We start from the raw sequence: 26818 nt of genomic DNA, 5'->3' as shown, positions 1-26818 counted from the left end.
GCCGTGGAAATTTAGAATGATAAGAGTAAAGCCTCCCTCCCCCTTTTTTCTTAAACACTGGGAAGACTGGACTGCTAGTGTAAGAGGGAAATTAGGGTATTTTATAGATATATATTTAAACGTGGCCGCCAGGAATCAACAGTTCAGATTGATTCGGTAATTAAATCAGACCCAAGTCAGCATCGGGTTGAGGCAAGTTTATTTACAACTAGGAAGGTAAAAGTATAGGAATAAAGAGAAAGGGAGAGGCTAGTCCAGGCCTGGTTAGGCCTGGACGAGAGAGAAGGTTAAAAGGCTAAATGAATCAGGCTACAAGCCACAAGGCCTAACAACCAGATAGGCTAATGCCTACTTAAAGCAGAGTTTAGAAGCTGCCTAGGTAGGCCAAGGAAGTCAGCCTAACTTACCCACGTGACAATGCAGAGTGTAAGTGTTCTGTGGTCTCAGAAAATCCTTCAGCACCAAGTTCAGAGCGGGGAACTGCCTCCACAGGAAGTAACCAACATACTTAAAGAGAAAGTGTCTCTTGTCACTTCCTGTGGGTCCACCTCTAATTCAAATGGACAAATGGCAGTCTCTACACTGATTTTGGACTGCCCAAAGGGCAGTCCCTTGTTCTTGATTTGTTACTTATTGTCACGTGTGGGTAACTTGTCTCCCCTCCCCACTAAGGAAGGTGAGGAATTACATCATTTCTATGCCTAGGTTAAGTAAGAGTTTAGCTATGAATGGCTAGAGTTAATTCCATTTACACACTAGCCACCATATAACCTTAGGTAGTTATCAGATTGTTACTGTATTATAGTAATTATAAGAATAATGTCCCCAAGAACACACAGGTAGTATATCTAAATCCATATAATAATAGGTCAAGATGTAACAGAAGTTAGGAGACAGGGAGAGGGAAGTGAGGTAGGAAGGGAACCTTCACTAAGTTTTCAAAAGAAATAAAAACACTTTATTTGGTCCAAAATGATAGGATTCTAATGCTGATGCATAGAGAAAGAGCAGTCAATTTTCAATAGTGCTTTACATTCTTAACCTTTGCTTTTTCCTTCCTCCCACACTTGGTTAGCAACTAGTTATTAAACTCCATCTCACCACAGAATAATGCATGACTAAGAGGAATTCGGCACATAATGGCTCATAGAACTAAACCATAAGCTTCATTATATGCTCTCATAAAAAAGACATATGCCAATAAGAAAGTTTTAACTCATTTATTGAATATATGCAAGAATACCAATAAAAAGAAACTAATACTGCAAACTACAATTTCAGAAATAAAAGCCAACAGAACAAGAACAAAATATACATAGCATAGTGTAGAGGAATGTTTTTGTTTGTTTGAAACCCCATGACACATTCCTTGTCTTAGTATTTATGGAAGATGTACGTGAGAGCAAAAGCTACAGGCTGTGGTCTAAACAAACTTCAGTGCTTTCCAAAAAGCACCATGCCAGGATCCTCTCTAGTTTGTTTTGAGATAAGATTGATATTTCGCTGCAGATGATTTCATGTGCATCTATTTATGTATACAAAGGTTGACTCAATGGAAGATCTATATTCTTATTTGCCTAGTAATAGGATGCACTCCTGAGCAAGAAATGACTGAAATCTTGAAATTATTAGAGATCTTGGAAAGAAATGATTTTCAGTTGTGGTCTTTAAAATTGTGAGATGAAAGTAAAACACACCCATTAAATTGTTTTCTTTTCCAGGAACAAATAGATCTCATTTAAAGTACAGAAACTCAAGTCTATCTTTCTACTATAAAGAACTTTCTTTACTAACATTTCTGGTAAGGCAGTAAATGCTCCAGAATAATCTTCAATATATGCTTGCAAAGATTACACTGTTTAAAAAAAAAAGAAAAAGAAAATGAAAAAGAAAAAGAAGAAAAAAAAAGACACTTTAAAATTCCAGGCTAAAATACGCATAAAAGACAGTAATGGCAGTATTGTTTGCTTTTAAAATTATGTTGATGCTGTATACTGATCAAATAATTTTCATGCTTAATAAAAGTACAGTTAAGGACATAGGAGATGTATAGTAAATACACTGCTGAGGTACATTTCTCTAAATATTGACACCACAATGTAATTACTACCCAGAAGATGATATTGGGAACATAAGTACTGTACAATTTTTACATTGTAAGGCACTTTGACTCAGCATATGACAAAAATATGAAGAGAATTAGAATATTGTAGGTTTATGACCCAAAGTGATTTTTCATGTGACCTTAAATTACGTTTCGTTACAAATGAAAAATCATTTAGCCAAATCATCACACCACAGTGAAAGAATAGGTAGCCAGCCACTTGTTCTGTCAACCAAAGGTAAAGTGCTATTCTGGTTGCTAGTGGCACAGAATGGGTTGAAGAAACCCACACACACACTTCAATTTCACTAAAGACCAAATCCAGCAATTAACACCTAAAGTATTGAAAGTCCTTGTTTATACAATAATTTATATTAGACTGGCCAGAATACCCCAAACACCTTGCATTTTCCTTAATTCAAAGCAATACAGTAGTTGTCCAGAAATGAAGGTGTTCTATTCCATGGGTAAGCCATGCCTGTGGCACACAATATAAAAAAGTGATCTAGACACAGTGATTTCAAGATGTAGACTAATCCATTTTCAAGCTGTTGTAAGAAACTGAAGTCCAGATCTTTTAGGGGAAAAGTCACATACCTTGGTAAACAATTATCTAGAGATCTGTCATTGCAATTCAAGTCATGTTTAATTTGAAAATCATATTTACAAAAAAAAAATCAATGGCATATTTAGAACAAAAAGAAAACATTTAGAACCTACTAAAGTTACATTATCCTTCTAGAAGAAAAAAAGAAAAAGAAAGACGGCTGACTCGTCATAATTGGGTCCCTTGTTTTAAGTATATGCGTGAAAATATATTTGACAAACGTGGCTTTCAAATACTAACAGTAAAAAAGCAACAGAATCTTAAACACAGTGTAAGTTTTCACCTGTTACATAAAAAAAGAACTGTTTATATCAGCTGCAGAATAATCTTCTCAATGTACAGTCAAGTTGTCAATGAATCTTGCTTGTCGATTTGCTTCAAATGTAGAAAGTCAGAATTCCTACCTTGCTACTGAGGTGCTATGGTAGTATCAGGCAGACCACAAAGGTTTTTTGGTTTTATTAGAAAGAAATATACTCATGTGCTTCAATCAGTAAACACAAGAAGCTATCCTTATCACTCATTAGAAGGGTCAGTGGAAAAATACTCTGTTAAAAGAACTGAGCAGTTAGCCACTGATTAACCCCAACCTAAGGAACCACCAATCAGGAGCACACGGAGCCAGCCCTACACACACAAGATAACAGTAGGGCCGAAAAATCAAAGTGATGACTCAAAAAAGTCAAAAATGTTAAATATGGTTTCTAAAATAGTGGTCACATAATCAAAAGAAATACTGCTGCTTTATGAATAAAAAGAGTCTTTATTATTCCTATAGCACACAAGACCTACTTTCATACTTGGGACCAATTTGTGAAGTGTTCCATACAACAGGGCACTTGAGAGGTGTGGGTTTCAGACACGGTGGCTAAATTCCTTAGTGAATAATGACCCTCTAAATTTCAAGGAGGTTTAATTTGCCGCTTCCATATGTTAGTATAAAGATTTCAACCACTTTTGCCCAAAGCTCTTGGTATATTTTGGAAAGAAGAAAGGTATATGGGCAAAGGGGGTGGGGGAGGGGGGGCCTGGAAGGGGAGGCAAGGGGAGTTAGAAAAAAAGAAAATACACACAGCCCTTTGGCGTAAGCACTGGAGCTCACCAGTTGCTTGGAGTCCATGCTGGTAAGTGGGAACAACTTCAACTGGAACAAACTGAAAAATCTTTATTTAGCACACTTTGTGGTAAAGAAAATTTCTTTTATGCATGTGCTTTCCAAGCAAAGAGAGGAAGAACAGGAGGCCATCTTCCTTTGGAGCCTCGATTTTGTTTGCGTGTGGAGAAATCACAAAACTCATAATTAACTGTGCTGTCACCCCTGGCCACGTCTGCAATGTGAAGTACAACTGGCTTCAACTTTTCCTTGATACTGAATCCACTAAACATTTTACACATTCCAGATCTTAGAAGTTTATTCAGTTCAGAAATAGTTCATTTCAATGTCTGCCTTAACTTTTGACACTGTACATATCATTGAGTGTTTCTATTTTTTTTTCCAGACACTGCAGACTACAAACTACATAATATCAACAAGTAAAACTCTGCCACTATTGAAGGCTCACACACATGAACATCTCAGGCAGCTCAATGAAGGATCTAATAGCGTCAGGCAGTAGAAAGTTCCTAACCCTTTCTTATTTTAGAAAACAGTGAAAAAGAATAGTAGTTATGGATGTCTTATTCATTCCCAGTTTTCTAACTCTCTGTCCCTTGAACCTGTTCAAAAGATGATGAAAACAATTGTAAATTTAAAATAGAGAAAATAGGGGGAAAAAGCGTATCTTAAAAAATTTGACATTACATCTACATTTATTGATAAAATGGCTCACTTGCTCTCTTTTAAAACTGTTACAAAATCAGCTAAGGTTACAAAACCTTCCTCAGTTCTACAGGATTTTCTAACAACATGCTGTCAGCTAAACACATTAGTATTGTTGGAGCTACTGGCATTTAGTCATATCAGTAATGCCCTGAATGATGGGTATCTCTGTATCAGGAATAACTTCCATACCTAGTTTCCATTGAGTTGCTGCTGAGGGAAGCCACTATGATCACTTCCTATTTTTCCCCGGCTTTTGCTTTCTCGTTCTTCATCTTCTTCATCTCTCTCATCATTTCCACTATGGTTTTTACAGTACAGTCTGAAGCAACAAAAGCAATGAGGAAAAGTTCATCAGGAAACAAAGTTAGATGAAATGGGAGAGAACAGGCTTCCTACTATTGAGTACCCATGATATGTTAAGTCCTAGTAGATGAAGATGACTTGCCCTTTTACACTGGTGAAGGCACTTAGAAATGGGACACATCAATTACAAAGATGCTTGTATGCCTTTCAGATAGTACTACATGAGCTGTTTCCATTATGCTCAGCAGTTTACCAAGCAATAGAATTCAATTTCATTCAGTTTCAAAGCTAATTTGGATAATTACTTTCTTTAAAATACTTGCTAAGGTGATTTGGCCTGTCTCCCATATAACCCTGACAAGATGATTCTTTGTTCCAATGAGTATTCTCCCACCCCAAAAAGGTAAAGGGATGGTCTGAGGGCAGTCTTTAAGGCCAACTGCACAAAGGAAGTATACAAGGCCTTCAAGGTGGTGGTATTACACAGTTCATTGAATACTCTCCTATGGCTGGTTATGAGCCGAGATAAAGGATGATCCAATAGGACAAGCTTTGATAAATACAAAGTCTTAGTAAGGCGATAAAGCGAAAGCAAAACAACAAAAAAGATTCCACTTACCAAATTGCTCTGCAGAGGTGGAACTTATTAGTTACTTATGTGCTCAAAGATGAGTTACATTTCCTCATAATTCAAGGAGATAAAAGGTGGGGGAAGGAGCTGATTTTACCTAGTGTAACTCCTTACAATACTTCTTCTTAAATATGTATATTTTTATGAACTTTTAGCAGCCACTAAAGAAATAATGCCCACTAAATACTACACCTTGGGAACTAGAAAACACTCCAAATCCTGAAATGGAGTTAGGATAGGAATTTCACCTAAGGAGGTATCTGAAGACACTGTTTCATTCTTAAAATCCTTTATGCAGATACAAAGCTCCTATCATCTCCCCTACTTCAACCTGGGATACACCTCCCCTTCCAACCATCCTACAAAACTCCTCTTGTATCTCGGTTCTCTTCTGGGATCTAACTATTTTCTGTGAAAAACAGAATTCAGAATCCATTTAAAGAACACAATAGGCTTTTGGAACCCAGTATGAATGTGGGATCAAAAAGGGGACAGGCAATTTGGAGCTCCTAGTGCCTTGTTTTGAAATCAAACTGGAATAAATTTGGCCGACTGACCCAAAGGAATCGATGCAGATGGGCCATTGCACTATTTTCATCAGTAATTCTAGTACATCAAGTAAACAGAGATTATGTTCTACTAAGAGGAATAAAACACCCAATACATTCTAAGTTTCCATGTTAACCTTCAACATTATAAAGAGATCAATTCTGTGAGCAAGAATTAGACCTTGATAGGTGACCCTAACAACCTATTTGCCTGAATCTCCTGCTTCCCAGGCTGTCAGATACTAAGTCAACAGGGGGTAGTTACAAGCCAAACCTTTGCAAGTAAGAACATACTTGATATCTCTCAGAAGCAAACCATCAATCAGGTTGTTCAATGAAAAAGATGACAGCTAAGTCTACTGTGGATAGGATAGGATAGGGCAGAAATCAGGGCAGTGAAAGAATGCCCCCTTTTCCCTATCTATGGGCAAAACAACTACACAAAAATCAGATGGAATAGGTAGGTGACAATATGGAAACCCACCACCAGAGCACAGGCCCAGCAATGTCAGAAGACCCAGAGAAAACAGTGTAATCTCATGCCTAGATGGAACTCTCTCCCCAGGAGTGTAGAGCCAGAGTAGAAATGGCCTGTGTAGCCACCTCTGGCTTTGTGCTACCAATGCTATGGAGAACGAGGCCAGTAACATCAGGTGAGGTGATCCTTTGAAGCACAATTATTTTTTTTTTGTGACATCTAAAAGAAAAATCAAGAACTGTAATTTCTTACTTGTAAATCCCTCGTGACATATTTTCAATATATTTAGCTTTGTCTTGCACGCCACAGTGGTAATGGTAAGTCTTGACACAAGCTTTTATTTCACATCCAATGGTAGCACCGGGCTGGCTACAAAGTGTACACTTCTGTTACCAGGGATAGAGAGGAGTATCCATAAGTAGGCTTGACAGTTTACACATAAAACCAATACATACAATAATAAATTACCACATGGAAAAAAAAGGAATAACACTTCACCCACAGCCATAGAAGTCACAACTAACTCAGCTCTAAGATGTCACTAACTACTTATTAAATAAACTAGTGAAATAAATGGAAATGATAAATAAACCTCAATGGTGAAACAAGTAAGGAAGTGAGGATACTGCTAAGATGGAGATGATCCTAACAGCAAAAAAGAGGGTGTGAAATGAGGAACAACCCAATTGCTCAATAACAGGCAAATGGCTAAGCAAATTATTAAGAGGGAGGAATACTGGAAAACTGTTTTTTTTTTAAACTTTTTTTTTTTTTTTAATTTTAAACCCTTAACTTCTGTGTATTGACTTATAGGTGGAAGATTGGTAAGGGTAGGCAATGGGGGTCAAGTGACTTGCCCAGGGTCACACAGCTGGGAAGTGTCTGAGGCCGGATTTGAACCCAGGACCTCCTGTCTCTAGGCCTGGCTCTCAATCCACTGAGCTACCCAGCTGCCCCCCATGGAAAACTGTTTTTTATAAAACAAGAGTAGGGTCTTATTTCAATTCACTGTCATTTCCTTCCTTCTTTCCTTCCTTTCTTTTTCCTTTCTAACCCTTACCTTCTGTCTCAGAATCAATAGTATGTATTGGTTTCAAGGAAGAAGAGCAGTAAGGGCTAGGCAATGGAAGTTAAGTGACTTGCCCAGAGTCATAAAGCTAGGAAGTGTCTGAGGCTAAATCTGAACCCAAGACCTCCTGTTTCTAGGCCTGGCTCTCAACTCACTGAGCCACCTAGCTGTCCCCCATTGCTATTTTCTGATGTACATCTATCTAGATGCCTTTTTCCTTTGGGAGAAGGGTAGCTTTAGGCCATGTCCCATACCTGGTAGGCAAACTATGTCAATATGGAACACAAAAGAAGCATGTTACAGTTCTGGCATGGCATTTTTTGTGCAAATGAATATGGAGCACACTTTAAACTACATACTGCACATATAAGCTGAAACAGAAAATAGAAAGTTGAGGCAGTGTGACGTAGTGGAAAGAGTACTACAAAGTTTAGCCATCTGTTCATGGATGAGTCAATTGCCTCTTTCTGGTCCTCAGTTTCCCACTCTGCAAAATGAGAACAATATTTTTTACACTATCTTATGAGGTTGTTGGGAGGAAACTCTTTTGTAGGAATAGCAGACAGAGGGCTGGCAGCACTGGATTCAAGCCTCCCCTCCCCCTAAAATGGTTGTTGGCTGTGTTAGCCTGGCCAGGTCCCTTCAAGCTAAGTGCTTGAAGCAATTTTCTATCTAAGATTAGAAAGTTGCGAAGGTGTTGACCTGCATTGGAAGACAGAGTGTCCTCACCTGGGAATGAAAATTATAGGTCCAGTCCTCCCTACTATTATTGCTGCAATTTTAAGCCCTATTTCATTTTGATAAATGTCACTAACACTTTAAATTCTCCACTAACATTTGAAATAATGAAACATTTACTAAAAAGCCAGTTTGCATTCATTTCTTCCGGAAATACTGTCACTCAAAAGATCTGCCCCCTCAAACATGCGTCATTCAATGGCACATGGGAAAAATTAATAATACCCAGGAAAAGGCATTATGCCACGTGCTGCCCAAAATACTAAGCTGTATCATATAAAGACAAAGACTACTTCATCATAAGGGAGGTTCATATCCAGAAGATTGGTCGAAAAATCACTATGGTGACCTGGTTCTAAGATGAACCAATGACAAAGTCAAGAATTCTCACATAAACTCTCCTATATCCTATCAGTTCACTTTTAAGAAATATTACTAGGGACAGCTGGGTAGCTCAGTGGAATGAGAGTCAGGCCTAGAGACGGGAGGTCCTGGGTTCAAAGCTGGCCTCAGATAATTCCCAGCTGTGTGACCCTGGGCAAGTCACTTGACCCCCATTGCCTAGCCCTTACCACTCTTCTGCCTTGGAGCCAATACACAGTATTGACTCCAAGATGGAAGGTAAGGGTTTAAAAAAGAAAGAAAGAAAGAGAGAGAGAGAGAGAGAGAGAGAGAGAGAGAGAGAGAGAGAGAGAGAAAGAAAGAGAGAGAGAGAGAGAGAGGAAGGAAGGAAGGAAGAGAGAGAGAGAGACAGAGAGAGAGGAAGGAAGGAAGGAAGGAAGGAAGGAAGGAAGGAAGGAAGGAAGGAAGAAAGATTACTATTTGGTCTATGGCATCTTGGCCAACATAAGTGGTAGAATGTTAGCCTTGGAGCCAACAAGTCCTGCCAATGGCAGATACTGGCAGACCCATCATAGTAAAGCCACAACCTCTCAGGGCCTCAAAGAACATTGGAAGTTACAGATATGTTGTCAATCTGCATCTATGGAGTGATTTTTTTTCTTACAAGGAATTCCCTACACCAATGAAATCATCAATCCAGACCACCTTCCTTTTCCCTCCCCAATTAACTGGGCCATTTAGCGTATTTTAGTTTCTCTTTTTCTGTGTGTGTTCAAAATAGCTACTCTAGAGTGAAGGTTTTTTTTTTTTCAGTGATGGTGAACTTTTTATTTTTTTCTTAAAAAAAACACATTTATTAATATTTTTTTTAGAAAAGTTAACATGGTTACATAATTCATGCTCTTACTTTCCCCTTCACCCCCCAAGCTCCCCCCCCCCTCCCCGCTCCAGGAGAGCGAAGGTTTTTAACCTCATTTGTGTTTTGGATGGACTCCCTTTGGCAAACAGTTTGATGGAACCCTATAGATTCCTTCTCAGAATCATGTTTTTAAATGCATAAAACACAATACGTAGGATTACAAAGAAAACCCATCATATTGTAAGAGTTATCAAAACTAAAAAAAAAAAAGAAAGTTCAAAGATCTCTGGCTAAGAACTCTTGATCTAATCCATCAATTCAATACAACAATAGTTTTAGAGACAAGTTACAATCTGAAGAAAAGTCTGTGTCTTCTATAATTCAGAATAGCCAGAAGCACTAATGGAAGCAGTAATTCATAAACATATGAAAGTTACAGATAAGAATAAGCAAGTAAACACATCCAACTCATTAGGAATTTGTTATATTTTTTAAATGTGTGAAATACATATTTCTTGAACATAATGACAAGATGAAGATGGATATCTGAGAAACTAGGCTATACATATGTATGTACTTAAAATGGATGCTTCGCCTAGGGGTCAATAAGCTTGTTTTACACATCTGAAAAAAACAAAACCATACTGCTTAAATAACAGTTAGAAACACTTGAGATTGCATTGAATGGGTTAGTTCATGGTCACTGCACACAAAATAACCTGAAATAAATCAATCACAGTTCTTCTAATGGCACTGCTCAGTACAGAATTTATGCTAAAAGGAAGTAGTCAATGCCATCCATTTATTAACTCCTCAAATAGGTCAATGTCATCTGTCTACAAAAAATGTACTTTATAGTGGAGCAACTTCACATACAAGTTTGATTTCAATGCCAGGATAGATCTGAAATATGTCCTAAATTAACAGCAAAAACATAAACGGCAAATACTACTGGTATCAAAAGTAGAGTAGAAAAGAACATACCATCCGTTTTCCACGCTTAATCTCTTGAAGGACAGTTTTAATATCAAAATCACCAAATTCTGCTCTTGATGTTGTTGTGAGTTGAACTGTGCCAGAAGAGAATAACTAATGGGAAAAAAAGCAAGAGGCATTAAAACCCAGAACCTCTTTTTGATGAAGGGTAAGGAAAAGGCATAATAGATAAAGATGTCCTATTTCTTTGGTTTACGGATAAAATGGGTGCATCTTTATTCTCACAGGCAGGCCTGCCAAATGGAAGATGAAGGACATAAGCACTAAGGCTCATTTTGGCAAAAAGTAATATTTTGATTTGGAAATATTTTTAGGCTCTGAAGGGAACAGCCATGTGGCTTCATCTTTTCTCCACATATGAAAGGCTTGACCAAATGATGTGAGTAGCTTGAAGAATGGATGATTTATTACTATGACCTAATGATCCTTGGTCACTGTTAACACTGAGCTATAGTGCTTTTGGGAAAGGGACTAGAAGATGATGGTTATTGTAAATTCTGACTAAGGGAAATAAGGAGAAATGCCCTCCTAAGCTTAAAGTCCATTTTATTTCTGCAAGACTCAATGCTATAGAATAGCCAGCTTAAAAAAAGCACAACAGGAAAAAATCCTGCATTTGGCAACTAATCAAAAATTACTTGAAAATTTTAACGCAATTCCTTGAACATAAAATTTCATAGCAATTAATATAACTTGTTTGATAGAAAGTCATAATTCCAGGCAGAATAATTGAGCACCCAATAATTTTCCCTTCACCAAAAATATAGATTTCTTGAATGTTTTAAGGATATATTTACAAATCGCACTTAAGAAATCATGCTTACCATGCACTTATAATGCGCAGCTGCCTTTTTGGCATTAAATATATGAAGCTTTCCTCTTGCTTCATTCTCTTCTTCACCTACATGACAAAATCCACATTTGGGCCTGGTATCACTGGGACTGCTTCTGTGTGGAGATCTCTCTCTCTGAAAGATAACCCCGCCCCCCACAAAAAAATTAATTAAAAAAATCCATGTCTGTGACTCAAGCTTTTGTTATTTCATATTAGGACATCTTCTAAAATCATTAAACCATAATACTAAAAGTGATGAAATGAATAAGGATATACTTTTCTTCTACTTACATAGGAACTGCTCTCTATTTCATCTGTGCCATGAGAAGATGTAGATCTATTATCTTCTGATTGCCCCTTTAAAATCATTTTTCTTGGCCTTCCTTTGCGACTCTTCTTTTTCCCCATGGGTGATGAAGGCTCCAATTCATGCTCATTGATACCCTCTTCTACGTCAGTGGCTTAAAATTTAAGGAAAAGCATACATAAATCAATCTAGTAATAATGACTATTTGTCCTTAAGAGTTTAAATTTTTCTTTAACATGCAATTTGTTTTCTAGGAGAGGAGTTAACTTTGAAGCATTTCAAAGCATCAAAAATCATCAAACATGCCAGAGGCGCTTAACAAATGCAAAAGTTCTCATCTTATCACACCCTCTTCTAAACATACTAGATAGAAAACATGCATTTATGCTCTTATGGCCTAAATACGTAACTCATTATATAATATTTTCAAATTCTACTGCCAGTTAAGATGAAAAAAAAAGATAACTTATAAAATTTCTAGTTCCTAGAGTTTTTCTTCATATTTGTTTATTTATGAAATCAGATGCCTTCAATCCCAACAGCGTACTTACCTAGATACTAATTTACATGAAAAAAAACACAACTACATGACTGAGATGAAGGAAAAATAAAGTTATTATTTTAACAAACTTATATTTGCCAAATAAGTCCTTGGACTGAATTCAGCAAACTAGGTTGTTTTCTTGTAAGCTACAAGTCACTCTTTTGATCAATCAAATCAAGCCAACTATTTATATGGTATATGCATTCTTGACCCACTTTGAAAGGGGAAAAAAACAGCAGAAAATCTCAGTTGACAATGACCCTCCCTCCTTCCCTCTCTCTCTCTCTCCACACACACCCACACCCACACCATAAAAATACTAGATATGTAACTTTTATCCAGTTAGGTGTGGGTGAGGAATCAATTGCTATTTTCCTAGGTAGTTTTTCAGTATTTCATAATTTTAGAGCTTCCTTATTGGACTTAAAGAATTAAAGAATCATATAAATTAATTCATTCTCATATTTGAGTGTCTTATATGTAAGATGTTAAATTATATTGAAAAAAACTTGATAGATGGATGTAAAAGCATTTATTGGCCACTTACTATAAACAAAGCCCTGTGATTTAAGAAAATTAACACTGTAACTGAAATGCTCACTTGTCTACTATTTGGCCTGTCAAAAATGCTTGTAACAATAAATGCATTTTAGTAGGAGCTTAGGCTATTGACCACTGAAATATTAAAAAAGTAAAGGAAGAAAAAGAAGGAAAATTTGAGAACATGGTTCCTGCAATCATTTTCTTTTCCACAGGTCACTGCTAATCTTGTCTTACCATTTCACTGATTAATTTCTTACTAAGAAGTGCAGTGATCTCTATTCTTGAAGATGCTAATCCCTTTCCAAATACTGAAAAAGTATTATGTGTCAAGTGAGAGAAAGTTTAAGATGCTACGTACAACTGCATTTGTCCAAGAGACCTATTTCTGGATTTTACTGCAATAACAACTACTTATCCTTCATACTGAGTTCATCTTGCCTTCTAGAAAACAAAGGAAACTCAATGATCCTTTTTTACTAACTCATCTTCTCTTAGATGGTTTTCAATAGTTAACAGTATCTGTTTCATCTGTTTCATGGTTCAAAAAGGACCAATATAGAATAATGTTTTTTTTCTTTAACTATAAGCAACATGAGACATTAAGATTATCATCTTTAAATTTTGAACCAAATTCTTCCATTACTTACCTTTTCTGCATGTTGGATTCCTATCAACTGAAGAAAGATCTCCTCGGGCCTGAAACACTTCAGCAACGGTTCCACCAGGAAAAACCTCAGTAGCCATGGCTACAAAGTCTATGGATTTTCCAAGAGTCCCTAGAGATACTCCCCAAGGTAGCAGTAGCTCTGACTGCCTTATCAGTAGCCACGACCTGAACAACACCACCAGCAGGGTGGTTGCCTTGGCCTTCTGGAGAAGCAGCAGGAGCTAGAGCAGCAGCTGCTGTGAGAGGACCCATTCCTGAGGGCTTGGCACAACCCAGGCTACCTCCAGAGAAGCCAAACTCCAAATTCCTAATCACCAGCTCAGGGTAAAAATTCTTAACTAGTGACTAGGAAAGAACACAGGCCAGGGGTGCTTACACAAGTATCTGAATTGTTCTCTATACCACCTGTTACAGGCCCAAGTACAAATAGCCATTTACTGAATGCATTTCTTTCCCTTGCTGCTGCCACACTATTCCAGTGACAGTATGCAACTTGAGAGGAAGCAATGTCCTTTCCTCTCTTCTCAATGTTCTAGCTCCTTTACAGGAAGGGGATCTCTCTAGTAATCACTGAACATGGATAGCATACTTCACATTCTAGTATGTAGAGAGGGTAGTCAGAAAGGGGAAATAAATAATAGGAGAATTAAGCCATAAGAAAACTAGACACAGGCAGTAGTGACCTTCCCATTTCTAAATGTCATGGAAACAATAGCAGCAGCTCACACTCATCCAGGGCTAGAAAGTAGACAAAATGCTTTCTTCACAATGCTCTTGTGAGGCAGGTGAACATACTACTAAAATCAGCTGCATTTTAGAGACGAGGAAACTGAGACTGAAAGAGTTAGTAAAACATCTTGCACAGCTGGCAAACAGCAGAGTTGGGACTTGAATCTCACTCAGAATTGTAGTAGGCCTAGCAATTATGGACAGTTACAAAGGGAGCAGGGGAGAAAATGTCACTAATTTGCTGGAAAATATAGTTTTTCCTCCTTCAGCATGGCCCAAAAACCTTGAGACCATACTCTAACTTCCCTGAGTCCCAGCTACCATTCTTCTTGGTGCTCAAGAGAGAGCCTTGTGGTTTTTCCTATTGAACGAGGCTGCCTGGCTCTAGAGAGCTCCAATACAAACAGAATCTGTATTTACCTCCACAAGATTTACATAACTAGAAATAAGAGATAATTCAATCATTCATCCAACTGACTATACAGGATTCATTCAGAATTCCTAATTACTGTTCGTTTACTTTGCTACAGTCTCTAATAAATTGAGCCTTGTTACATGAGCGAGAAGGGAAAATTCTGAGACCAAACCAATACTTTCGTTTCTTTCTAGTAATTTCCCTGAGCTTCACTATACCTAGCCTCCTTAAAATGAAAATGAATGAAAAAGACCTCTTACCTCTTTATCAGTAGTCCTATATTTTGTCAGTGACCAGTGAGTGGGCTGACAATTTTTGGGTGCTTATTGCAATAACTAGGTAAACTAATGTGAAATAGTGAAATGTGTAAAATAGGATTTGAGGACAGCTAGGTGGCTCAGTGGACAGAGCCAAGTCTGGAGATGAGAGGTCCTGGGTTTAAATCTGAACTCAGATACTTCCAAGTTGTGTGACCCTGGGCAAGTCACGTATCCCCAATTACCTAATCCTCACTGCACTTCTGCCTTAGACTAATACTCAGTATTGGTTCTAAGACAGTAAGAGTTTAAAAAACAGAATTTGGTTTGTGATCATGACCTGTTGCAAATCCCCAGGGTGGGTAGTTTAAAGACAAGTATCTCTACGCTGGGTGACATTGTTTTCTGCCTCAACACAGGAATGACAGCATCTACCATCAGAGATGAGAAATTCATAATGTGATCTCCCTTCAGTTACTAGTACAAAAGCTTGCATTTTCTATGCTTAGTGATATAAAATGAAGAGTGGCTAACTAATAACCAGCATAGTTCAATGCACTCATTAACAGTGTCAGGTTTCCTGGAGCTGCTCAATAAATGTTCGATGGTTTTTAGCACTTTAATAAAGCGCTAATAAAAAAAACTGACTATAATAAGCCTGAGTTATTGCCAAAATGGTATTTTTCCCCTAAAAAAATCTCTCAAACCACCATGATAACAGTAGATGTTCTAGACAAAACGGCATAAAATGATGACAAAAATAAATGATATGATTGCTCTGAATAGCACTTTGATCTAAATCCTAGTAGGACACAGCATACTCTGGAATGTGCTGCTTACTTTTAACAGTATGTATTACTTTTAAAAACAGGCTGGGTAGGCCTTTGGAAAACTATGAAAGACCAGTAAGAATGGGCTCAAATTTTGGTCTTTGTACTGCTAGTGTCTTTTAAATAAGTAATGTTTATAGAACTAATAGATATGAGTTTGCCCTTCATGATATCCCCCTAACATCTGGCCACTCAGGGACTCTAACTGTGGCAGCTCATTCAGGCCTGGATTTCCCTCTTCTCTAGATCTCTCTTTTTTCTGCTCCCCAAAGCTCTGTGACTCAAGTCCAATCCAGAAGAGCTTTGCTATTTTCCCCCCCTTAAAATAAAAATCTTTCCCTTTCATCACAGAATCAATACTAAGTGTCAGTTCCAAGGTAGAAAAGCAGTAAGGGCTGGGCATTTGGGATTAAGTGACTTGCCCAGGGTCACATAGGTAGGAAGTGTCTGAGAACACATTTGAACCCACGTTTTCTTGACTCCAGGCCTGGCTCTCTATCCACTGAACCACAAAGCTGCCCCAAGGGCTTTGCTTTTTTTTCTGGCTTGCACAGGCCAGTGGGTAGAAGTGGAAGAGGACGGTTAATGACCTTCCCTGTCCTCTTGGCAGCCAACTATATAGCAGGCTGTTCTTATGAATGGGCATTGACAAAACAAATTGATGGTAGACCAAGTAAGTGAGTCACATAGATTTAGTAACCAGACTTGGCATCAGAAAATATCTGGGGGGGCAGCTGGGTAGCTCAGTGGAATGAGAACCAGGCCTAGAGACGGGAGGTCCTAGGTTCAAATTTGACCTCAGACACTTCCCAGCTGTGTGACCCTGGGCAAATCACTTTGACCCCCATTGCCTACCCTTACCACTCTTTTGCCTTGGAGTCAAGTATTGACTCCAAGACATCCTAGAATGGTAGCTCAAAATGATCTCTGCTGTCCTCAGCCATGACTGTGAGAAAATAGCTTTTACAAAGTTCTTCAACAGCTGACTCTTCAGGATGTAATTACAAGGCTTTGCTATTTTAAAATTCAAATTCTATTAAGTGGAGGAATGAACATCATCATCTGGCAAACTGACCTGATGTAAGCTGGAACAGCCAAATAGCAGCCATCTGAAGTACTGGCAAAATGTAGATCTCTCCAGTAGAGAGTACATGGTTATGAAGCTAGCAAAGAAGGCTAGGACCTCCTTATAGTAAGGCAGTACTTATTCATTCATGCTATAGATCCCTGGAAACCAGACTACAAAGTAGATTCTGTTTTCTCCTAGGAACAAATGTTATGTCATGGAAACAGTCAGATAAACCTTCATAAAAACCTGACTGCAGCTTAAGCCTTGGTCATGTTTAGTGTATCCCTGGGTCCTTTTTCTTTCAAAGAGTACTTTAGGGGTGTGGCTTATATTTAGAACAAATCCATAATAAAATAAAGTCCAAGTCTTGTAAGATAAACATACCTAGGGTGTCCTTTAGGGCAACTTAGGGGTTTTGTTCTGCAGTATATGCAGACAGACTTCATATTTCACTACTTCAAGGATCCGTGATCTCATCAGTATGAATACTCTCTCCACTGATACAGATCACAGTTTTTCAATGATAAAGAGGATTTTCTTCAATGGTTGATGTAGGGAGTTGGGAGGACCTAGGCTCAAATCTGGCTTCAAAAGACACTTTCAGGCTGTGTGACCCTGGACAAATCACAATTACCTATCCCTTATCACTCTTCTGTCTTAGAATCTATTCTTAAACAGAAGGTAAGAGGTTTAAAAAAAAAAAAAAAGAGTTGCTGTGACTGAAAAAAATCCATCACTCTAAAGCCAACCTGGTGATAAGTCTCTCTTTCCAAAGTAAAATAGGCTGGTCTGTACAGTATGAAACTAAAAAACGAAGAACTTTATCATATGAAACTTAATATTCTTACCATAATAAATAGTAATTTGACTGTCTAAGTAATAATAGTTTTTCTTGTTTTCTTGGAAATAAGATAGATTTGGGGGAGGATGATAGGGATGACTTAGGTCTTCTTCCCTTACTAAAAAACAAAAGGCTGTCCAGGGAAGTCTGAACACGTCTTCCTTTCCTCTTGCATAAATATTCCTGCTGCATAGAGGGACATTCAAAATCATTCCTCAGACCTAAAATCTGTTTTCCCTAAACAGTAAAACAAAACAAAAATACTTCCTTCTTTTTTCATCATGTGATGGCAACATACCACATCAGCAAACCAAGAAATAAACCCATAAAAAGGTGAAAAGAGAACCAGACTCTATTAGGCAATGTCTCTGGTAAAATTCATAGCAGCAGCAAAAGTGGGTACTCCCTGTACTCATAACAAAAAAAAGCTTTAAATTTCAATTCCAGCTTTAAATTAAAATTCATAAAAGCATATAACTCTGATTTCATCTATGTAGCAAAAGCACTATGTACCAATCACTCATCCAGAGTCTACCCTGTTGAGGAACAGTTTATGCAGGAGGCTCTGAGAACCAATACCTTTGAATCTCTGCATATCTAAACAGTCAACATACTTCCTTATACCCATAAAAGTTAAAGTTGTTCTAAATCAAAGCAGACTTAGAATTTAAGTGGCATATTTGCATTAAATTATAGTCACAAACAGACAGAACAAAACCAGATGAGTCAATTTCTATGACAGAAATTCCAAAGAAACAAGAATATTTCAATCACTTTGATTTGTGGTGACACATTCACTGGTGTTAGCAAAGATTACTATCAGTTTTCTATATCAGTAATCGAAATGGTGAGAGGCAAAGAGGTATAGTGGATAAGGAGCTGGCCCTGGACTCAGGAAGTATTGGGGCCACATTCCCCTGCACCCAGGCAAAGACTTGCTATGTGATTAACCCTGGGTAAATCATCTAATTTCTCAGAGCTACCAGGCAACATTTTGAGACTAAAAATTACAGATAAATTGTTGGGCTGAAAGCACTGAAATAGTTTCCATATACTAATGATATCCAAAGTCTGGAAACCCCAAAATATAGATGGTTAAGAATAAAATTAAATAAAATCCTTGGTTAAACTTAAGAGTATTTTATGTTAACAATACAGAAAAAAAATCAAAGCTATTGTTTCCCATGCCTTCCAAAAATCATGTGCAATCTGCCTAAGTACATAGAAACAAATTACCCAGTTTTATATAAACTTAAAAGGGAAATTCAGTATATACTGTAAAGTCATTCATTTTCTACTGGATCATGGTGATGGTCAGCATTTTTTTTTAAAACCCTTACCTTGTCTTAGAATTGATACAAATATTAGTTTCAAAGTAGAAGAGTGGTAAGGGTAGGTAATTGGGACTAAGTGACTTGTCCAGGGTTACATAGGTAGAAAGTGTGAGGCCAAATTTGAACCTAGATCCTCCTGACTCCAGGCCTGGTACTCTATCCACTGAACTACCTAGCTGCCCTGAATATATTTTTAAAAATATCATAATGTGATTTCAAATCAATAGGTTTGATAATCATAAAAACTATTTACCTTCTCAATCTCAACATATTCTACAATAACCGAAGTATTATAGTCAATGGTAATGACTCCTTTAAAAACCTAATTAACTTACCTGCACTCAGAAATTTCTTCCTAAAGAAAACCATATCCCTTTCAAAAAGAACCTTAAGACAGATGTATATTTAAGAATGCCCATCATTTCACTCTGTATGTTAAAAGGAATGTATCCTAACACTTTATTTAATTCTTCCAGCTTCATTTAGGATTTTCAGGTATTTCTTAACAATATGTATTAGTTCAATTCAATTCACTCAATTAATGCATCCTCTTGAAACCAGAAAATGGTTGAACATTTTTACCTTCAGAGTTATGTGGAGTTTTCTTGTGTTTTCGGCAATAAACCCTATAAAATGAAGCGGTTAAAAATTATCAAGTAAGCAAATGATATTCAGCTTATTTTCAATTCATAAAACTAGCAGCATGATTCACTCTTCACAGCCATGAGACTTAGGTTAAGAGCTGAGTAGCAAACTTCCTAGAGTTTTCCTCTGTGTAGTAAACACCAAATTGTTAAGGTACGTCCAGAGGACAAAAGGCTTGGCTATATACAGACTTTCAGATTAGGGGAGATTTCTTGACAAAGAGGGCAAACAGGAAAAAATAATTACATGTAAATTCCTTGTGAAGGTTTCTCTCGTATCTGAGCTTTGTCATGCAATGCGCAGTGGTAGTGATATGTCCTGCGACACGTTTTCACATCACAGCCAATTGTTGCTCCTGGACAATGGCATAAAGAGCACATCTAGACCAAAACACACAAAAAACAAACAACCCCCCAGTGAACATTATTAGTGTAAGATCCACTGCAACCAGGACACAATTCAAGGCAATTTCCACCAAGGAAAACAGGTGAGTTCATGCGATATTCAGACTAATGATGTTATTTCCTTTCATGATGAGTCCCTCCTGGAAATAATTTCCAATTCATCTCAATTGTAAGGTCATTTTCTGTTTTCTAATTAAGAAGGGGCAAAGTCTGCACTGATATTATGAAGCTTCATATAGAAAGCTATAGGGTCAGAATAATAATGACTATAAAAGGGGCTTATGTACCCCCCTTCACCCCCCGTCTATCCTACAAGCAAGGATTCCTTTAGATTAGGAATTAGTCTTTTTTGTGCCATAGACCCCTTTAGCAGTCTCATGAAGTCCATGGAACCCTCCCCAGAATAATGTTTTAAAGTGAGTTAAGACAAGGAGGCAGAGAGGTGGCTCAATGGACAGAGAGCCAGATTGGGAGACAGAAAATCCTGGGTTCACATCTGGCCTGAGACACTTCCTAGCTGTGTGACTTTGGGTAAGTCACTTAACCCCCACTAGCCCTTATTGCTTTTCTGTCTTAGAATCAATACATAATATGATTCTAAAATGGAAGGGTTAAAAAAGTGTTTAAGACAAAATACATGAGATTAATTTATACAAAGGAAATCAATTACATAGAAATAGAGTTATGGAAATATTAAAAATAAAATGAAACAAGTTCCAAGATCCCAGGTTAAGGACTCCTGCTCCAGATAAACTATACACAAAACAGTACACAAGGAAAATTATCTTTTATCATAAAATAACTTTTCTTATAGAAGAATGCAAACTTAATTCTATCGTTGGGCAAAAAACTCCCACTAAAATTAGGGAGTATTCAGAAAAAGACATCATAAAGGATGTGGAAACTTAGCAAGATCCAAGTTTTCAGGGGTGCCTATAGGAGAGTGGGTTTAATATTTAATACCTCAAAGATATTTGGAGTTTAGTTAATTCCACCTATAATTAAACTTCTTTGGTTTCAACAATCTGCAATATTTCATGCTCACATCACATATTAGGACAAATGCATATATATTTACATGGTTAATAATACCTCATTCTTCTGATTGTTCTGTGAATTCTTAACTTTTAACTGCCCCATTTTGAAAAAAGGTGCTACTTGTTTTTTCTTTAAGAGTACAAAAATTCATTATAATTAATAAGTACTTGTGAACTTTGTTTTATTTTATTGAGGATATTTTTGACCAGATGAGATTGTAGGCCATTTGAAATGTGGTACAATGGTAACATTTACATAGCACTTACTATGTGCTGGCACAGTGCTAAGCACTCAGCACACCATATTCTGTCTCTGATGGTAAGATTCCTAGCCCGGAAAGTTCTTTCTATTCTTCTTAATTTGAATGGGAAGAACATGCCTATCAATGCTGCTGCCATGTTGGCTGCTAGGGGCGCTGCAGTGAATAAAGTGTTGGGTCTGAAGGTAAGACCTGAGTTGAAATTTAGTCTCAGACTCTAATCAACTGTATGACCCTGGACAAGTCACTTAAATTCTACTTGCCTCAGTTTCCTCATCTGCAAAATTGTGATAAAAATAGCATCTCCCTCCAGGGTTGTGGTGAGGATCAAATGAGACAATAATTGTAAAGTACTTAGCTCAGTGCCTGGCACATAGTAGATGCTATATAAATGTTAGTTATCAGAACATATTTCAAAAAACTACTCCCTTAAGCCATTCCTGTGAACTAGAGATGATAATGCATTTAATAAAGCCTGTTTTCCAATCTTCCCAAACTCTTATCCAATCTGTCATTTTAAAACACATTAATGTGTTAATATATGTTATGATAAAACAATTCTTAATATAGGCAATTCCTAGAAATTTGGGAGCCATATCATTAATGCTATATCAGGCCCTGACACCAGTATTCAGGAAACGTTGTTTGCCAAAATACATGCAGAAACCTCAAAGAGTAACTCCAGAAATTCCATGGGGGGGAGGGAAGGAGGAAATGGTGGTGATTCCTGATGGTTTCTTCAGAAGGCAGCTAAGTGAGTGAGGCACTCAAATTGGTTTAGTCATGTAGAATCATAGAATTGAGAGCTAGCAGGGACCTTTATGGTTATCTAGTCCTAAGACCCATATTTTATTTCATTCATTTATTTTTTAAATTTTTTTGTAAGCCCTTAACGTCTGTGTATTGGCTCATAGGTGAAAGAGTGGTAAGGGTGGGCAATGGGGGTCAAGTGACTTGCCCAGGGTCACACAGCTGGGAAGTGGCTGAGGCCAGGTTTGAACCTAGGACCTCCTGTCTCTAGGCCTGACTCTCAATCCACTGAGCTACCCAGCTGCCCCCTCTAAGACCCATATTTTAGAGGGAGAAACTGAGTGTAAATGACTTGTTCAAAGGTAGTAAGTAGCAGAGCCTGGATATAAACTGAGGTCTCTGATGCTAAATCCAGCACTCCTTCCACTATACCATGGTGCTCATATAAATTATGTGACATCTGGAGCCACAGATCATTTTGAAAAAATAAATTATTTTGTTGACCTGCAAAAACAGGGAGGGCAATATAAAATGGGTGAAACATAGCAAGTACTTTGAGTATTTGTCTCTTTGTTGAAAATAATAAGAGAAGTAGAAAGCCTAAAATGTGCTCAAAGATTTCACACATCAAAATCTGCCACATTTAAATGGTTTAAATTTCTTGAAGCAAGTGAATGAAAAATCTGCTCCCTTTATTTGCTATTAGTTTATCTTCTAGGATGAGGATGATAATGATTTTGTTGAAATCTATGGAGACATTTTATTCAACCAGTGTTCATGTGCACTGGTTTTATGCAGTGTCCACAGTCAAGATTGGCAAAGAAACTGGAGAGCACACCAACGATTTTCTAAACTGTCTAGCCTACCCACAGCTATTTAAAAGAAACAAACCAGCCAAAGGAAAAGAAATTGAAATTTTCGATTTACATCTGCCAAAAGAGCTGCAAATGTGTCAGAGAAGAGCAATCGGGACCTGTATAAATGTATTCCCAGTAAGTCATTCTACCCTGCTCAAAAGCTTTCAGCTACTACAATGGTCACCTGTGACAAGAGCAAGTCCCAACTCCTTGGCCTGAGATACGAGGTCCTTCATATCTAGCTCCAACCTTAACATTAACTATTTATACCTATCCAAGGTAAGTATCTGAGGTGCTCTACATCAACTGTTTTACTTGCTGTTCCTCAAATCTACCTTCTGCTCTGCTTGGTAATGGGAATGTCTAAGAAATCCATCAGATGTATCCATATTCAATGACATTCCCCCCTCCTCTCAAAGCATACTCTCCTTCTCAAAAAAGTATTTGTGCAGGCGCAGCTAGGTGGATCAGTGGATAGAGCGCCAGGCCTGGAGTCAGGAAGACCTGGGTTCAAGTATGGCTTCAGACACTTTCTAGCTGTGTGACCCGAAGCAAGTTACTTAACCCTGTTAGTTTAACCGATATCATTCTGTTTTAGAGTTGTTACTATGACATAAAGTAAGGGTTAAAAAAAAAGTATTTGTGCCATGTTATTTGCTAATTATTTTTTGGATTCTAAATGCCATCGAGTCAGTTTCCTTTAAGCACAAATAACTGAGAACTCACTAGAAACTAGGATTACAAGAAGCTAGGCCTTTCGATTTCATGTGAAAAATTATCTGTGAAATTCCAAGTCAGACAACCCGAGTTCAGATCCTAGCTTTGTCACTCATTATGTATATGACCATGGGAAAATAACTTATCCTCTCTAGCCCTCAGTTTCTTCCCGGTTAAATGAGAGGGCTGGATTAGATGGCCTATAAGGTCCCTTCTAGCTCTTAAATCTATAATCCCATGAATTCTAATTATTTTTTAAAAGGCAATGAAGAAAGCACATATGATTAAAAAAAACAAAGTTAGGACATACTCATCAATGATCCAGTTTTTATTCTCACTAGACCTCTCAAAGCTCTCCTCTCTGCCTTCCTAGCTATTCTTTCTAAGTTATTTTCAGAAATCATAAAGGAATGTATCTTTTAGTATAAGTGGATAAGCAAAACACGAGCATTAAAAATGTGTTAAAATCAAAACAAGAAAAGCTCCACTTGATGCTCTATAATTTAAACTAAGCCAATCAACCGTTTATTATTCCTACCCTAAAACTCACTCTCCTATACCCTGTACCTTTTAAGACTCAATAAAAAATATATATTAGACAAAAAATATGTATAATCCAAAACAACAATCAAGGAGTTTGTTAGCAGGGACCAGCTGGACTTCTAATGACTCTGTATATAAAAAGGGGAGGTGAGAGTTTTCCGAATGAATATGGGATGAGTTAAGCTACTGACTTTACAGGGCACCAAACTGATGCAGTATCTCCTAAAGTGGCAGATAGCTAGATAAGGAAAGGCTGAAGAAACTGGCAAACCCCAAAATTCCCAACATTTGGCCCTCAAAAATGCCCTTTTCCCCCCTTGACTGCCCCTTCAAGTTACTAAGTTTGCTTCTCTTTCAAACTTTTCAAGCAAGTAAGCTACAGTAAAATCTGAACTAATCAGAATCTTCAATTAATTGGAATTGTCAAGGGGAAGAGAGATTAAAAATGGGAAAAATTACAATAAAAACAGACCTTCAGGATCTACAGCAGATATATTTAGGTCAGTTTCCTACTCCTCATATGACTAAAGCTACAGCAATGGCAATGAGACATGATGTTAAAAATGATGAAACCAAGGCACTTTATGATTCTTAACCAGAGAACAAAAGTTCACGGCAATGTACTTATTAGGGTAGGAATAGAGATGAATATTTCTTAGAAAGTTTTGCAACACAGAGTTAAAACACCAAACAACCTGTGCTTAACTTTCAGTTAACCAAAGCACAGTACTACTACTCTATCATCTCCTTCTCTAAGTGTCAATTTCCATCCTAACTTTTCAATAGGGAGCATCCCTCATGGCCCCGCTAATTGGTTTTCCTGCCCCACGTCTTCTCCTATCTTCCACACATCCCTCACACAGCTGTCAAAGTAATCTTTCTAACACATGAGGTCCGATCATATAGCATCTTTGCTCGAAACCTTGAATTATTCTAACATTGGCATTCAAAGACCCTCATTATAAGACTCCCAACCTACCTTTCCAGACTTAATTGCAAACTCCTCAGCATGTCATCTATGTTTCAGCCAAACAAGGCTGCTCATCCATTCCCTGATCTCATTCTGTCCTTTCTTGTCTCTGTACTATGCTGTCTGCATCCCTAGAATGGCATATCTCCTATATTTGTATCTTTTTCTCAAGGCCCAGCTTGGATGTCACCTCTTCCATAAAATCTTCCCAGATAACCTTTAAGTGATCACTCCCTTCTGGTACCACTCATGACAATCTATTTATCCTTTTATACATTTCTTATATATTAACAGCTGTTGATAATTAGTATATTTGTGATATCTTCTGTCCCCTCTGGGAGGAAAGGATCTAAGCCTGCTTTCATCTTTGCGGTCCTAGTATCCAACACAATCCAGTGCACACAGAAGATGCTTAAGAAGTACATGGAAGATTTCTTACAAAAGCAAGCATGAGATATGCTCCTCATCTCCAGAGGGCACAATTGCAGCAAATAGCTATAAATTACAGAAAAAAGGTGTTATTTAGGCTATACATAATAAAAAGCTTCTATATAATGAAGAATATGTGATAATGAGAAAACCACGATCTCAGTTCCCAGAAATATTTAAGAATACCACAATCATTTTATCTAGATTTGATTCATCCAATTTATGCCTAGAGGCAAGAGGGCAGAATTGAACCACCTTTTGAGCTACTTTTTTGTTCTTGAATTCTAAGATTCTGTGCTTTTTCTCATCTTGATAACCAGAATGTCATTTGTATAAGGCAGACAAAATAACGATCCTATCACTTAGCTTCATCTAAGGGGGAAAATGTACTTCTGACATACTGCTGAAGCATTAATAGAGAATAAGTTTTTACCATCTTCCTCTGAAACCTGCATTTCTTAGCCAGGGTCAGAATGTCAGAGTGGCGTTTCTAGGCAACTGCCACCTCACCTAGAGAATAATATGAAGAATGTACAACTCGACAAGAAATCTGAAAGTTTCTAAGTCCATTGTTTGGAATTTAGAATGAATTTCCCATCAAAGCAATGCTGTTCAGGTAAGGTTCTCAGACTAGCCCTCAAAAGTCCATTTAAACCAGAGCATCTAATATATTTTAAGGAAGTCTGGACCTGTGATTTCATTTGTATGAGCAACTTCTGGTATGGAAAATGCTTTCATTGATACCAATAAGCAACATACTCATAACTTCTAGCCTTAGTTACATGGTTCAAGAACACATTTTCCACCCCAAATAGCCCTTGCAGAAATTAATTGATAATAATTGATAACAGCTTGCTATTTTTACCTTTCAGAGAGATTCAGTGACTCTACTTGCCTCCTCCCCACCTCACTCCCTACCTCCTAGGCAGTAGGATGAGGGATCATCCTGAAGCAACTAAGTGGCTTAGTTCTGGGTGTGGAGCCAGGAAGACCAGACTTCCAGAAAAATACTAACTGTGTGACCCTGGGCAAGTCACTTAAATATGTCTGCTTCAGTTTCCTCAATTGGAAAATAGGGAGAATAACAGCACCTACTTCCCAGGATTGTTATGAGGATTAAATGAAATAATATGAATAAAGCAATTAGCGCAGGGCCCAGCATATAGTAGGAACTTAATAAATTCTTATTTCCCTTTTCCCTTCTCTCCAGATTCACACCTTTGCTGGCAGAATCCATAGCCTGGGTCAGGTCCCTCAGATGGGAGCAGTGTGGAGGCGGAGAATACAGTAGAGAAGTGAGCATAAGAAAATGGGTCTCCCAGAGTAAGTCTATGTTAC

At 37.6% G+C, this 26818-nt stretch overlaps 1 protein-coding gene across 1 annotated transcript in view; it reads right to left on the bottom strand.

The window, feature by feature from the left end:
• Nucleotides 1–3335: 3335 nt before the first annotated feature.
• PHF6 (PHD finger protein 6) overlaps nt 3336–26818 on the bottom strand; it is a 29632-nt gene continuing 6149 nt past the window's right edge. The window contains exons 3-10 of the mRNA XM_044682471.1: nt 19760–19893; nt 19451–19494; nt 11624–11793; nt 11322–11465; nt 10486–10590; nt 6746–6879; nt 4723–4852; nt 3336–4427 (exon numbers count right to left, since the gene is read on the bottom strand). Of these exons, the coding sequence (XP_044538406.1) occupies nt 4723–4852; nt 6746–6879; nt 10486–10590; nt 11322–11465; nt 11624–11793; nt 19451–19494; nt 19760–19893 (861 nt within the window). The 3' untranslated portion in view covers nt 3336–4427. The remainder of the gene's footprint in view (nt 4428–4722; nt 4853–6745; nt 6880–10485; nt 10591–11321; nt 11466–11623; nt 11794–19450; nt 19495–19759; nt 19894–26818) is intronic.

The sequence above is a fragment of the Gracilinanus agilis genome, chromosome X (genome assembly GCF_016433145.1).
Source record: "Gracilinanus agilis isolate LMUSP501 chromosome X, AgileGrace, whole genome shotgun sequence".
NCBI classification, from domain to species: domain Eukaryota; kingdom Metazoa; phylum Chordata; class Mammalia; order Didelphimorphia; family Didelphidae; genus Gracilinanus; species Gracilinanus agilis.
This window is presented reverse-complemented; position numbering and strand designations above follow the sequence as displayed.